This window comes from Chelonia mydas, chromosome 1, assembly GCF_015237465.2.
Source record: "Chelonia mydas isolate rCheMyd1 chromosome 1, rCheMyd1.pri.v2, whole genome shotgun sequence".
Taxonomy (NCBI): Eukaryota; Metazoa; Chordata; order Testudines; family Cheloniidae; genus Chelonia; species Chelonia mydas.
Window position 1 is genome coordinate 28,092,967 of NC_057849.1, and position 12,755 is coordinate 28,105,721.

Below are 12,755 nucleotides of genomic sequence, written 5' to 3' on the forward strand. Positions count from 1 at the left end.
CTGATAGGCTAGCTGACAAACGCTGCATACATTTTATTTTCTGTAAATATACAGCCATGAAAAACTTGGCACAAGTCAAAGGCACCAGAAACTGGTACAGGACATCAGTTACAACTGGTTTCCCTTTCCAGTCATGTTATTTTCCTTTAAAACAACAGTCTTCTCTCTCCTTTTACTGTTAGCTGCTGAGTGTTTCATGTAGCACAGGGCACCTTTGGGAGCAACACGCTGATAATGGCCAGCTGATTTCCGCACCATGAACACATAGGTAAACATCACTGCTCACGACACAGCTTTTGGAGGCTCTGGAGTTTCCTTGCCTGATATCATGCACCATCAGTCCTACTATTTTAAAGCAGATAGCTTGTGTGTACACAATTTCAAAGAGGTAATGTATACAGCATTTTAGAAGAAAACATATATAGTCCCTCTGTCTCTGAACTGAGAACAGCTACACAACTGCATTACAGAGCAAGGGAGCAATGCTAAATTCTAGATGTAAGTTGCAGGATTCCTTAGCTATTACGTGATGATGATTCAGACATACTCTGGCAAAGAAGATTCTAAACCAAATACAATTTGGTTTGTAAACATTACTGTTCTAAATGAGCTTGTGCAGTACTTTCAATGCACTGAGAAATGATTTCCTGATTTTAATTCTCTGACCATAGGAACTGCCTAAATGTTCTTTCATTTACTTGATTTTATGGGACTGTAACTAGATTTCCTTAAAAAAATTCCTGGCAAAATTTGCTGAACTGTCAGCCAGAAGTCCAAAGTCATCTTTTGTTTATGTATTTTAAAAAGTACAGTTTCTTCCCTCAGTGTGCCTCAACCCTGCCTTCCAGGAAGCATCTATCGGGGTAATAGCACAGTTCCATTTTTCCATGTCCATCCAACCTATTGCATCTCTGATGATAGTTTGGGTGATGGTACTTGTGATGCAGACACTTTTTCACTTGGAAATGGACTAAGACCAAACCATATATCACACGGGCCAATGAAGACCCATTACAAGGTGTAATGTAGTGTACTAACCACATGCAGTGCACCCTTGTGTCAGAGTGCAACACTGCAAGGGACCCTCATTCCCACCACCTCCTATTGGAGGGATCCTCATTCCCACCACCTCCCACCACCCTCTGCTTCTCACCAGGTCTTAGGTGACTTGGCCTTTGGCCAAGTCCCCTAAGTTCAGTCCCTTTCAGGGGTAACAAAAGGTCCAAGCTAAACACCCAATAATAATTCTTCTGTCCTTCTACGGCTGCACTGAAGTGTCCTCAGGGCCTTCCCTCTGAGCCGCCCTCACAGGAGCCTAATCTGCCGCTGCAGTGGGGCTTGCGTGCCCCTTCCTCAAGTAGGGAAACTGAGGCCCACCCAGAGGACCCTGTATTAAGCAGTTGGCTTTGCTTCTTCAGACATGCTGCTGTTTCCCTGGGCCACTTCCTACGTCTAAATCCCCCCTTGTGCTGCTTCCCAACAGCCTCTGCTTAACATGGCCTCCGTTTGCCTCTCAGGCCTCTGGCTTCTCCCTTCCCTGCTGAAGACTAGTAAGTCTTCCGCAGGGACTCTGGCAGTTTCCCCTAGGGATCTCCCTGCTCCTTGTAGCCCTAGCTTAGGGCTTTCCCCCACAGGAGCTAGTGCTGCTCCCTGTGAGTTCTGCCTGCCTGCAGGAGAGTCTTGCCTTCTCTTCAGCCTCTCCCTCCCTGGCTGTACAGTCTTCTCCTAACCCTTTCACAGCTGGGGTCAGTAATTAGCATTAAGTTACCATATCACCATTAGCAGGGGATGGCTGCTAGGTCATAGGCAAGGTTGAGCCTGGCTTGCCTTAAAGAGCCAGTCAGCCTGTGACCCCTGGTAACAGCTTTCTGTGACTCCTAAATTGGGCTGGATTCAAGCAGCACCATAATGGTGAAATTGTCTCTACCAGTCCTGTGTTCACTAAAAGACATTTTTAATACTGAGACTCAATGTACTTAGATAATGGTTTCAGTGTTTTGGTTCTAGCTCAACAACAGGCAACACACACACACAAACCTCCGAGGAAAAAGGACCGCACTGGACAGCATTACCGACAGATAATAGCTACAGATACACAGAGAGTTCTTTGCTAGCCACCAGTTCAAAGTCAGCCTGACAAAGAAAAGGGTTTTTCCCTCCCTTCTCAATGGCTATGCTGTCTGTCTTCTCTTTGAAGGCTGTATAGATATACTACCAGTCTGCATTAAAGAGATAACTCTCTTGCTAATAGGAATGCATTGACTCCTATGGTTCTGGGTTCTCTGCACAAACAGCACACACATTTGTGTGTGCATTATAGTGAAGTAGTCAAGGATTCCTGTGTCTCTGCGTCACACTCTTCAGCTTTCACCAAATCCGCCTGCAATCCTGGTGCATACCCCATGTGTTCCCATTTTATTGCATCATTCAACTCACAGCTACTATAGGTTCAACTGAAGTGATGTCTGTCTTTCCTGACTGGAGATTGGAGGTTGATGGAAGGACATGGGAGACCTGAGACCTCTTGAAGTTGCTGTTTTTTGCCCAGGCTACTCTGTAGGATGGAACTGTGGATGGACACCTGTGCTCTCTCGGGGTAGGTGGTTTTTTGCACATGTTGAGAAAAGACTTCAGTTCCAGTCTGAAATGTTCATTGAGCCAGCAGTAAATGAAGGGGTTATAACAGGTGCTGCTCATTGCAAACCAGTGAAAAGCAAAGTACAGGGCATTGTTGGTATGAATAGTTTGGCTGGAAAGGAGGACGACGTAGCAGTTTAAAGGAAACCAGCAAACAGCAAAGAGGACAACCACCAACATCAGCATCTTAATGGTCTTTTTCTTCTTCCTCCGAAGGGCGAAGTACTGCTCTGTGGTCACGTCCCCAATGGCATTGCGCAGCCAGAGTTTCTTGGCCACTCTCAGGTAGGCAGCAGAGATGATTAAAAGGGGCAGAACGTAGAGCAAAATGAATGTTGTTAAGTCTAGATACTTCCAGAAGAGGTCAGCTGGTTCAGGGAAATCTGGGAGACACAGGCATCGGGTGACTTCTTCACTGCAGATAAAAGGACTGAACACAATGAATGAACAAATATGCCTGGGTATCACAGTAAGGGAGAGAAAGACAAGACTCCTGTCATAAAACCAAAGAGCCAGATCCTCAAGTCGTACAAATTCACATCATTCCATTGACTTCAGCAGTGCTATGCTAATTTACACCAACTGAGGAGGTGGCCCATAGCGTAGCTTACAAGAAATGTGCTGAGAATAATTTCTCACAGCATGCATGACATGATCTCCTTACGAAACTAATTAATTGCAACGTCTAATTACCAGCTGCACAAAATTAAGTTCTTAGGAGTGAAGTGAAACTCACTCTACCTTTCAATGAACTTCTGTATGTAAACAGTAATAAAAAGTCTATCACGTTTATGACCCATTCCATCAGCAAAACACTTCACAAACATTAATTAACCCTCACAACAGAGGGTGACAGGTAGTATTATTATCTTTATTCTGCAGAAGAGGAAACTAAGACAGAGAGGTTGAGTTACTTGGTCAGGGAATCAGAGTTAGAGCTGGGGTTAGATAAGAACCAATTAGGGCCTCCTTTCCAGTCCTCGCCTCAATCAATGGGCCAGATCGCTAGCTGGTGTAAACTGCCAATTTATGCGAACTGTGTATCTGGCCTGATGCATTTGACACACTGTGTTGTTGATGAATAATACTAGAAGAGTAGCCATTGGGAAAGGTATAGATGTACATTATGGACCAGATCCTCAGCTGGTGTAAATTGACATGGCTCCCTTGTCTTCAATGAGGCTACACTTGCTTGTCCCTGCTGGGTATCTGGCCCAATATGTTTCTGCAGATCAAAAGCAGGGATCAGCCTTACCTGTATTCAAAAGTGAATAGTTTTTGGTAAATAGCATGTGGGAGGGAGAAACACGTTGCCATAATCCAGATGACAGAGATGTAGACAATGCCTTTTGCAGTGGATAGGCGTGGTTTCAGAGGATGCATTATAACCTGTTTGGAATAAACAAACATGTGGCCTGATGACATTTTAATAATTATGAGATTTTCCTCACATAATCTCCCACTCTTAAATACAGCAGTAATCGTGGCAGTTTAATGAGCCAACACTGCATGGGAGTTGCCTGCATGCAACTTCCATTGACTTCAGGTTACAGAACCAGAAAGCGAACTTGACTCTGAATGAAAGCTGAACTGAAGTAATTAACTTTCGTAGTCCAAGCTGAGAGAAATGGATAAAGAAAGGCCCCGATCCCGCTACTGCAGCTGTGAAGGTGAACTTCTGCACCCACATAGAGATGGGTTGACTTCCGTGGGCTCCCGGGCAGGAACAAAGTTCTTCCCTTGCACATCAGTTTGCAGGATGGGCCTAATTCAACAATATAAATAAAGGGGGGAATGGAGGTTTTTAAAATGCTTTCAATGTTTGTATTCGACAGCACCAGTGACACAAAGAATGGTGGGTTTCCTGTATCATTACAGCCGAATAGTTTTCCGACAGAAAATGCATTTTCTGCAATACTGAAATTTCCTGTTGGGAAAATTGAAATGAAAGCTCCCAAGAGCCCAGGTTCCTCACTCTCAGGCTGGCGGGCTCCCCAGCACCCTGCCCTGGCATCCCAGGGCTTCCAAGCTGGCCAGCTCCCTGGCTCCTCAGCAGCCTCTCTGGTGTGGAGCTTGCGACCGGGCTCCCTGCTCACCCAGGCTCTGTGGGCTTTCAGCATGCTAGGCAGGCTGCTGTGGCACCTAAATTGTACATTACTGAAAAATTCCATGTGGGTGAATGTATGGAGAACGCTCCTCTCCCAGCACATTTTGCATATCCCGCCTTGTGTGCCCGTTCAGAACACACATTTTTTTGGAAATGCAAAATTTTCCCTGGGATAGAAATCCCAGTTCCTGCCCAGAGCTAAATATACTATTTAAATTAGTGTCCCTTGGAAATCATTTATTTGACAGCTCTGCTTCTTATGTGAATTTAGCATATTAAGTTAAGATTTGAAGATGCAGCATGTACCTGCATTTAGAATAATACATAATATTTTGTGAAGTGCTTTGAGATCCCTGGCTCAAGGAGAACAAGCAGTTCATTCAGCTTCACTCTCCCTCTCTGAGGCAGGTATTACTACCAACTTATTAGAGATGCAGAGAGGTTTGAGTAAAAAGCCAGTGGCTGACCTGGGAACAGAACCCAGGATTCCAGACTGCCAGCACACCCTCTAGCCCCTAAATTGTACTTATTCCTCCTCCTTAAGTGATACCAGAGAGCTGATTAGAAAAAAAAATACACCACCACCCTGACAAGTCTTACAGAGAGTGCCCTGTGCTAAACTCCTTAGGGTCTGAGGTGTTCAGAAAATGGTTTTTAATTTCTTATTTTAAAATAAGGGAATGCTCCAGCATTTTCAATTCATGGCCATTTAGCTTAAGGGAACTCTCACCTGGTGTCTGTCCACTGCGATTGCTGTAAGAGTCAAAGCAGAGACATGGAGGGAGCAGTATTGTGCAAATCTACTGATGTGACACATCCCCTTCCCGAATATCCACGTGCTGTTCACAAACCAAGCCTAGGAACAATCCCATCAGGGAATATATTTAGCTTTCTACATGCATAATTAGGGTACTTTTCACATGCCTGACATTCGACTCATTGTGCCATTGTCAGTACACTACTAGCTGCTCTTGTGGTCATTTTTTTGACTTCCATCCCAAAAGGATTATTAAAAATCTGCAGGTCACAAACAGGCTAACACATCACTCCTTTCTTTTATCTAACTTCTGTCTCCTTTGATTTATTGGCTGATTACTGAAGCCTGCAATAGGACATTAAATAGAGTCAAGACTTTTGGGAAGGTGATCCAGAAATACAGTTATGTTAGTGCCACTTTACTGACCTGGCAATATGCACGCAGCCAGTATGGTGGAGCAACTTCTAAAGCATTTGTCTGACTTCCTTCAGAATATTTTCCTCCATACCCAAAGAACTGCCAACAAGTCAGTTCCCCTCATCCCACCATCCCTGCTTGATACATGGATACTCCCGCATCCCTGATCTAGGTACAATGCAAGTATCTCTTTTCACCAGATCATGTAACATGATGCTGACCATTAACCATTTTTTTTAAATAAGGGAGATTCATTGTATTATACTGGAAGCTCCTCAGGGGAGGGAAAATAATTAAATATGGTAAAACTGTGAAACTACAGCCCTATTATTCTGACTAGTTTAGTGCCAACAATGTCCTTGGACATAAAGGTGCAATTTTTAGTATTATTACGTTTCTAACTGGATCATAGCAATTAGAAAAGGAAAAGACCTGTTAAATCTTCCAAAAAGTAATGACTCCATCCCTACAGACATTTAAAACTAGTCTGGAAAGGTTACTAGCAAGTGTCTCATAGAACTATCTTGCATTAGCAGAGGATAAACTGAGAATATAACTCTATATAACAAGATAAAGAAAAAAAGTCATTAAATTAACTCTAATGCTTTAACATGACTGGAAGCTGAAATTGCAGCCTCGCATTTACTAGTGTCATTTGTCATTCCCGTGAGTGCAAGCAAGAACAATCAGAGGTGAACTCCACACACTAAGCTATTTCTGTTAAGGGAAGAAAAGGCAAATGATACATTTTCCATTACAGATGCCCACAGTTTAGAGAAAAAAGTAGAGCGAGAGGGAACAGACCTCTGTCAGGTTCTTACCAAAGTAAAGGGAGTATTGAGCAGCGTTATCATTATGTCTGCTACAGCTAGATTCACAATGAACAGGCTGGTAGCAGAGTGCATCCTTTGATTTTTGATGATGACGTGACAGACCAGGACATTCCCAAAGAGCGAGAACACTATGATGAAGGAGTATGCCACAATGAGCAGGGCTTTCACTGTAAGATTTTGAGACTCTGCCCCATATCTTCTCCTGTCCACAAAGCTCTGCCAGTCAGTAAGTGTATAGTTATTCCAGGAAAAAAAACTGGAGATGCTGGGTATTTCAAAAGATCCTTCAAAACTTCTGTTGATGGGAAGCTTTGCTGATCTGTCAAAGGCATTAGCTAAGTACAGGAGAGAGAGCCATATATAATGAGTAACCATTTCTGAAACGCTGCTTCTTTCTTCAGATTCAGAAATAGCTCATCTATGAAACAATACTGTGTATCCAGTCAGCGGGAGGCTTGACGAGCTCTTGCTTGCTTTCCTTAGCACAATCTTCATAACTGTGAACAAAATGCAAACATTATCAGCCAAAACAACAGCAGGTGATCCAGACAAGTGCTGTGGCTATGCAGATCTGACACTCAGTCAGTGTAGACTTCTCTTTCAGCACTTTTATATCTCCCGTCTCAGGCAGGCTGCTAGCAAGAATCTCCGCGCATTCGATGCTTAATACTACTGCTACTCCGATGTGCTCGCTTTGTCCAAGATTGCACTCCTACTGGGTTTTACTCCATGCCCCCCCTTCTCCTCTGGGATAATTACATCTGTACTGTGTAAGAAAAAGAAAATCTGTCTGGTTTCACCTGAGCATCCTTTTCTCCCCTGTCAGCATCCTGACCTGCAGCAGCAGCTTCATGTAAATTCTGTTTTTTCTTTCAATTTTTTCTTTCAGAAAGTGGAGACAGCTACCAGGGGAGAGGCAGTTCTAGATTTGATTTTGACAAATAAGGAGGAACTGGTTGAAAATTTGAAAGCGGAAGGCAGCTTTGGTGAAAGTGATCATGAAATGATAGCGTTAATGATTCTAAGGAATGGTAGGAGGGAGAACAGCAAAATAAAGACAATGGATTTCAAGAAGGCAGACTTTAGCAAACTCAGGGAATTGGTAGGTAAGATCCCATGGGAAGCAAGTCTAAAGGGGAAAACAGTTCAAAAGAGTTGGCAGTTTTTCAAAGAGACATTATTAAGGGCACAAGAGGAAACTATACCACTGCATAGGAAAGAGGAAGTATGGCAAGAGACCACCTTGGCTTAACCAGGAGATCTTCAATGATCTAAAAATCAAAAAAGAGTCCTACAAAAAGTGGAAACTAGGTCAAATTACAAAGGATGAATATAAACAAACAAGTCTGTAGGGACAAAATTAGAAATGCCAAGGCACAAAATGAGATCAAACTAGTTAGAGACATAAAAGGTAACAAGAAAACATTCTACAATTACATTAGAAGCAAAAGGAAGACCAAGGACAGGGTAGCTCCATTACTCAACTGGGGGTAAGAGGAATAATATCAGAAAATGTGGAAATGGCAGAGGTGCTTAATGACTTCTTTGTTTCGGTTTTGACCAAGAAGGTTGGTGGTGATTGGACGTCTAACATAGTGGATACCAGTGAAAATGAGGTTGGATCAGACAAGGCTAAAATAGGGAAAGAACAAGTTAAAAATTACTTGGACAAATTAGATGTCTTCAAGTCACCAGGGCCTGATGAACTGCATCCTAGAATACTCAAGGAGCTGACTGAGGAGATATCTGAGCCATTAGCGATTATCTTTGAGAAGGCATGGAAGATGGGAGAGATTCCAGAAGACTGGAAAAGGGAAAATATAGTGCCCATCTATAAAGAGGGAAATAAGGACAACCCAGGGAATTACAGATCAGTCAGCTTAACTTCTATACCCAGAAAGATAATGGAGCAAATAATTAAGCAATCAATTTGCAAATATCTAGAAGATAATAAGGTGATAAGTAACCATCAGCATGGATTTGTCAAAAACAAATCATGTCAAACCAACCTGACAGCTTTCTTTGACAGGGTAACAAGCCTTGTGGATAGGGGGAAAGCAGTAGATGTGGTATATCTTGATTTTAGTAAAGCTTTTGATACTGTCCTGCATAGCCTTCTCATAAACTAGGGAAATGCAACCTAGATGGAGCGACTATAAGGTGGGTGCAAAACTGGTTGGAAAACCTTTCCCAGAGAGTAGTTACAGTGGTTTAGAGTCATGCTGGAAGGGCATAATGAGTGGGGTCCTGCAGGTATCAGTTCTGGGTATGGTTCTGTTCAATATCTTCAACAATGATTTAGATAATGGCATACAGAGTACACTTATAAAGTTTGTGGATGATACCAAGATGGGAGAGGTTCCAAGAGCCTTTGGAGGATAGGATTAAAATTCAAAATGATCTGGACAAACTGGAGAAATGGTCTGAAGTAAACAGGATGAAATTCAATAAGGACAAATGCAAAGTACTCCTCAAAGGAAGTAAAAATCAGTTGCACACATACAAAACGGGAAATGACTGCCTAGGAAGGAGTACTGCGGAAAGGGATCTGGGGGTCGTAGTGGACCACAAGCTAAATATAAGTCAACAGTGTAACGCTGTTGCAAAAAAAAGCGAACATCATTCTGGGATGTATTAGCAGGAGCGTTGTAAGCAAGATACGAGAAGTAATTCTTCCGCTCTGATTAGGCCTCAACCGGAGTATTGTGTCCAGTTCTGGGCACCACATTTCAGAATGGATGTGGACAAATTGGAGAGAGTCCAGAGAAGAGCAACAACAATGATTAAAGGTCTACAAAACATGGCCTATGAGGGAAGACTGAAAAAATTGAGTTTGTTTAGTCTAGAAAAGAGAAGACTGAGAGGGGACATGGTAACAGTTTTCAAGTATGTATAAGGTTGTTACAAGGAGGAGGAAGAAAACTTGTTTTTCTTAGCCTCTGAGGATAGGACAAGAAGCAATGAGCTTAAACTGCAGCAAGGGAGGTTTAGGTTGGACATTAGAAAAAAAGTCAGGGTGGTGAAGCACTGGAATTAATTGCCTAGGGAGGTTGTAGAACCTCCAAGATTGGAGATTTTTAAGAGCAGGTTAGACAAACACCTGTCAGGAATGGTCTAGATAATTAGTTCTGCCCTGAGTGCAGAGGACTGGACTAGATGACCTCTCGAGGTCCCTTTCAGTTCTATGATTCTAGGATTCTATGTGTGCATAATATACATATTAAATGAGGCACTCCCCACCCTGAGGGATATATTCTTCCTATTAGTCCATCGCACTTGACTTAAAGGTTAACGTCTGTGTGTGTAACTATTGTGCCAATCTCTGCTGGGAAGACCCAGTACAAACAAGAAATGCTGGTGTAATATAATATCATTTATATTACAGTGGTTCCTACGGGCCCCAATCAGGATTGAGTCTCAATAGGCTAGACCTTATACAAACATTTATTAGAAGCCCTTGTAAACTCTTGGGGGTAATTTAGGTTAATAGTCTCATTAGTGCATTTAGTACTCCCACCATCATCCCACAGTGCACTAGGCACTCCTAAGGTGAACTATCCAGTCTACTTCATGCACTCTGCTTCAGAGGGCATTAGTGTGCCAGAAGCCACTTATCTGTATAGATCAGTGGTTCTCAACCTATTTACCATTGTGGGCTGCATCCAATACTACTTGTATGGCCCTGAGGATGTCACATGGGCCGCAGCTTGTGCTGATTAGGCTGCAAGTGGCCCATGGGCTGCAGATGGAGAACCACTGGTATAGGTAGAGCTAGACTCTCTATGGAGCTCATTTGCATGCTATTTTGCCAGTTTTAACTTCTTCCACAGATGACAGAATGGATGAACTCCTTTAGCAACAAGCATGTCTCAGAGGAAGCTTTCTAATGAATGTGATACCAGCTGGCCAGAGTGCAGTCCATGGTAACCATCTGGGGCAAAGAAAAAATCCAGTTGTAGCTGATTCAGAATGTTCTGATCCATGACTGAGCATCCAAACACTTTCTCAAGCCTGTTGGGATACCATTACAAGCAACTAAACATCAAGGCCCTATAACTGAGACACCCTTCAAAATGCATTAACAGGAAAATTTCTAATAAAGTTTTCTTTGTAATGATTCACAAACAAAACTGGACTTTGAATAAAACTGTGCTTTGAAAACCCATGTCTAAAGATATGATATGCTGACATTAAAGAATCGTTGTGTTTTCCATAACACTCCTCCCTTCATAGGTTAAGGGGGAGGATAATACACACATACTGAATATGATAAATACAAAAATGAAGGATTGCTAAACGGTAAGATTACGAGCTTATGAGTTATACTTTAATAATTTGTAATTATGGATAGTGAATGAGTCTAGATGAGATAACACTTATGCCAGCAAGGCTTTGGCTTAAGTTGGTGTTGCCAATTCTTCTTTTACGTCGTATTGCTGATCTGCTTAAAACGATGCTGTGCTGACAAAACAAAGATAATATGTTGTGCTGGAAGTTTTAAGGTAGAAACAAACAAACCTGTAACAACAACAAGCCTTTTACTGGGAAAACACAGAGGAAGGGTGACACAGAACGACATGCTATAAAACATACATAAAGAGCAAAAAAAAAAAAGCGGAAGTTGGATAAATTAAAGATTGCGCATGCATAACGTACAGGTTACATAAAACCAAAAGGGTTGATGTGCTAAAAGGCAATTGGAGAACAATTATGTGATCTATAATGTAAAAATGTATAGAAGAATTGGAGAAACACAAAAGGGAACCTAAGAACGGTCATACTGGGTCAGAACAAATGTGCATCTAGCCCAGTATCCTGTCTTCCAACAAAAAGAAAAGGAGGACTTGTGGCACCTTAGAGACTAACAAATTTCATGAGCTACAGCTCACTTCAATGAAGTGATCACAAAAGCTGATGCTCAAATAAATTTGTTAGTCTCTAAGGTGCCACAAGTCCTCCTTTTCTTTTTGCGGATACAGACTAACACGGCTGCTACTCTGAAACCTGTCTTCCAACAGTGGCCAGTGCCAGGAGCTCCAGCGGGAATGAACAGAACAGGTAATCATTAAGTGATCCATCCCCCGTCGCATTTTCCCAGCTTCTCGCAAATAGAGGCCTTGTCTACATTACGAAATCAGGTCGAATTTATAGAAGTCGGTTTTGTAGAAAGCGTTTTTATACAGTTGATTGTGTGTGTGTCCCCACACAAATGCTCTAATTGCATGTAGTCGGCGGAGTGTGTCCACAGTACCGAGGCAACCGTTGACTTCCGGAGCGTTGCACTGTGGGTAGCTATCCCACAGTTCCTGCAGTCTCCGCCACCCATTTGAATTCTGGGTAGAAATCCCAGCGCCTGATGGAGCTAAAGCATTGTCGCGGGTGGTTCTGGGTACATAGCGTCAGGCCCCCCTTCCCTCCCTCCCTCCGTGAAAGCAAGGGCAGACAATTGTTTTGCATCTTTTTTCTTGAGTTACCTGTGCAGACGCCATACCACGGCAAGCATGGAGCCCGCTCAGCTCACTGTCACCGTATGTCTCCTGGGTGCTGGCAGACGTGGTAATGCACTGCTACACAGCAACAGTTTATTGCCTTTTGGCAGCAGACAGTGCAGTATGACTGGTAGCCATCGTCGACGTAGTCCAGGGTGTCTTTTAACCGACCTCAATGAGGTCAGGGACGCCTGGGCAAACCTGGGAGTGACTCAGCCAGGTCATTTCCCTTTTAAGTTTAGTCTCATGGCGATTCAGTCCGACCGGCAGTGCACTGTCTTTTAATCTGCAGCCAGCAGAAGACGATGGCCAGCAGTCATACTGCACCATCTTCTGCCGAGCACCCAGGAGATGACGATGGCTAGCGGTCGTACTGCACAGTCTGCTGCCAGCAAGATGTGTAAAGATAGATGAAGTGGATCAAAACAAGAAATAGACCAGATTTGTTTTGTATTCATTTTCTCCTCCCTCCCTCCGTGAAATCAACAGCCTGCTAAACCCAGTTTTGAGTTCTA

The 12,755-nt window shown here is 43.0% G+C and overlaps 1 protein-coding gene across 1 annotated transcript; it reads right to left on the minus strand.

Annotated features, from left to right (window-relative positions):
* Positions 1–1,119: 1,119 nt before the first annotated feature.
* GPR83 (G protein-coupled receptor 83) lies at positions 1,120–7,649 on the minus strand. The gene is made up of 4 exons (XM_007059400.3): positions 6,740–7,649; positions 5,475–5,600; positions 3,893–4,026; positions 1,120–3,052 (listed from the first exon to the last, which is right to left on the minus strand). The coding sequence occupies exons 1-4, from the start codon at positions 7,124–7,126 to the stop codon at positions 2,428–2,430; spliced, it is 1,272 nt and encodes a 423-aa protein (XP_007059462.2). The 5' UTR covers positions 7,127–7,649; the 3' UTR covers positions 1,120–2,427.
* Between the last annotated feature and the right edge of the window lie 5,106 nt (positions 7,650–12,755).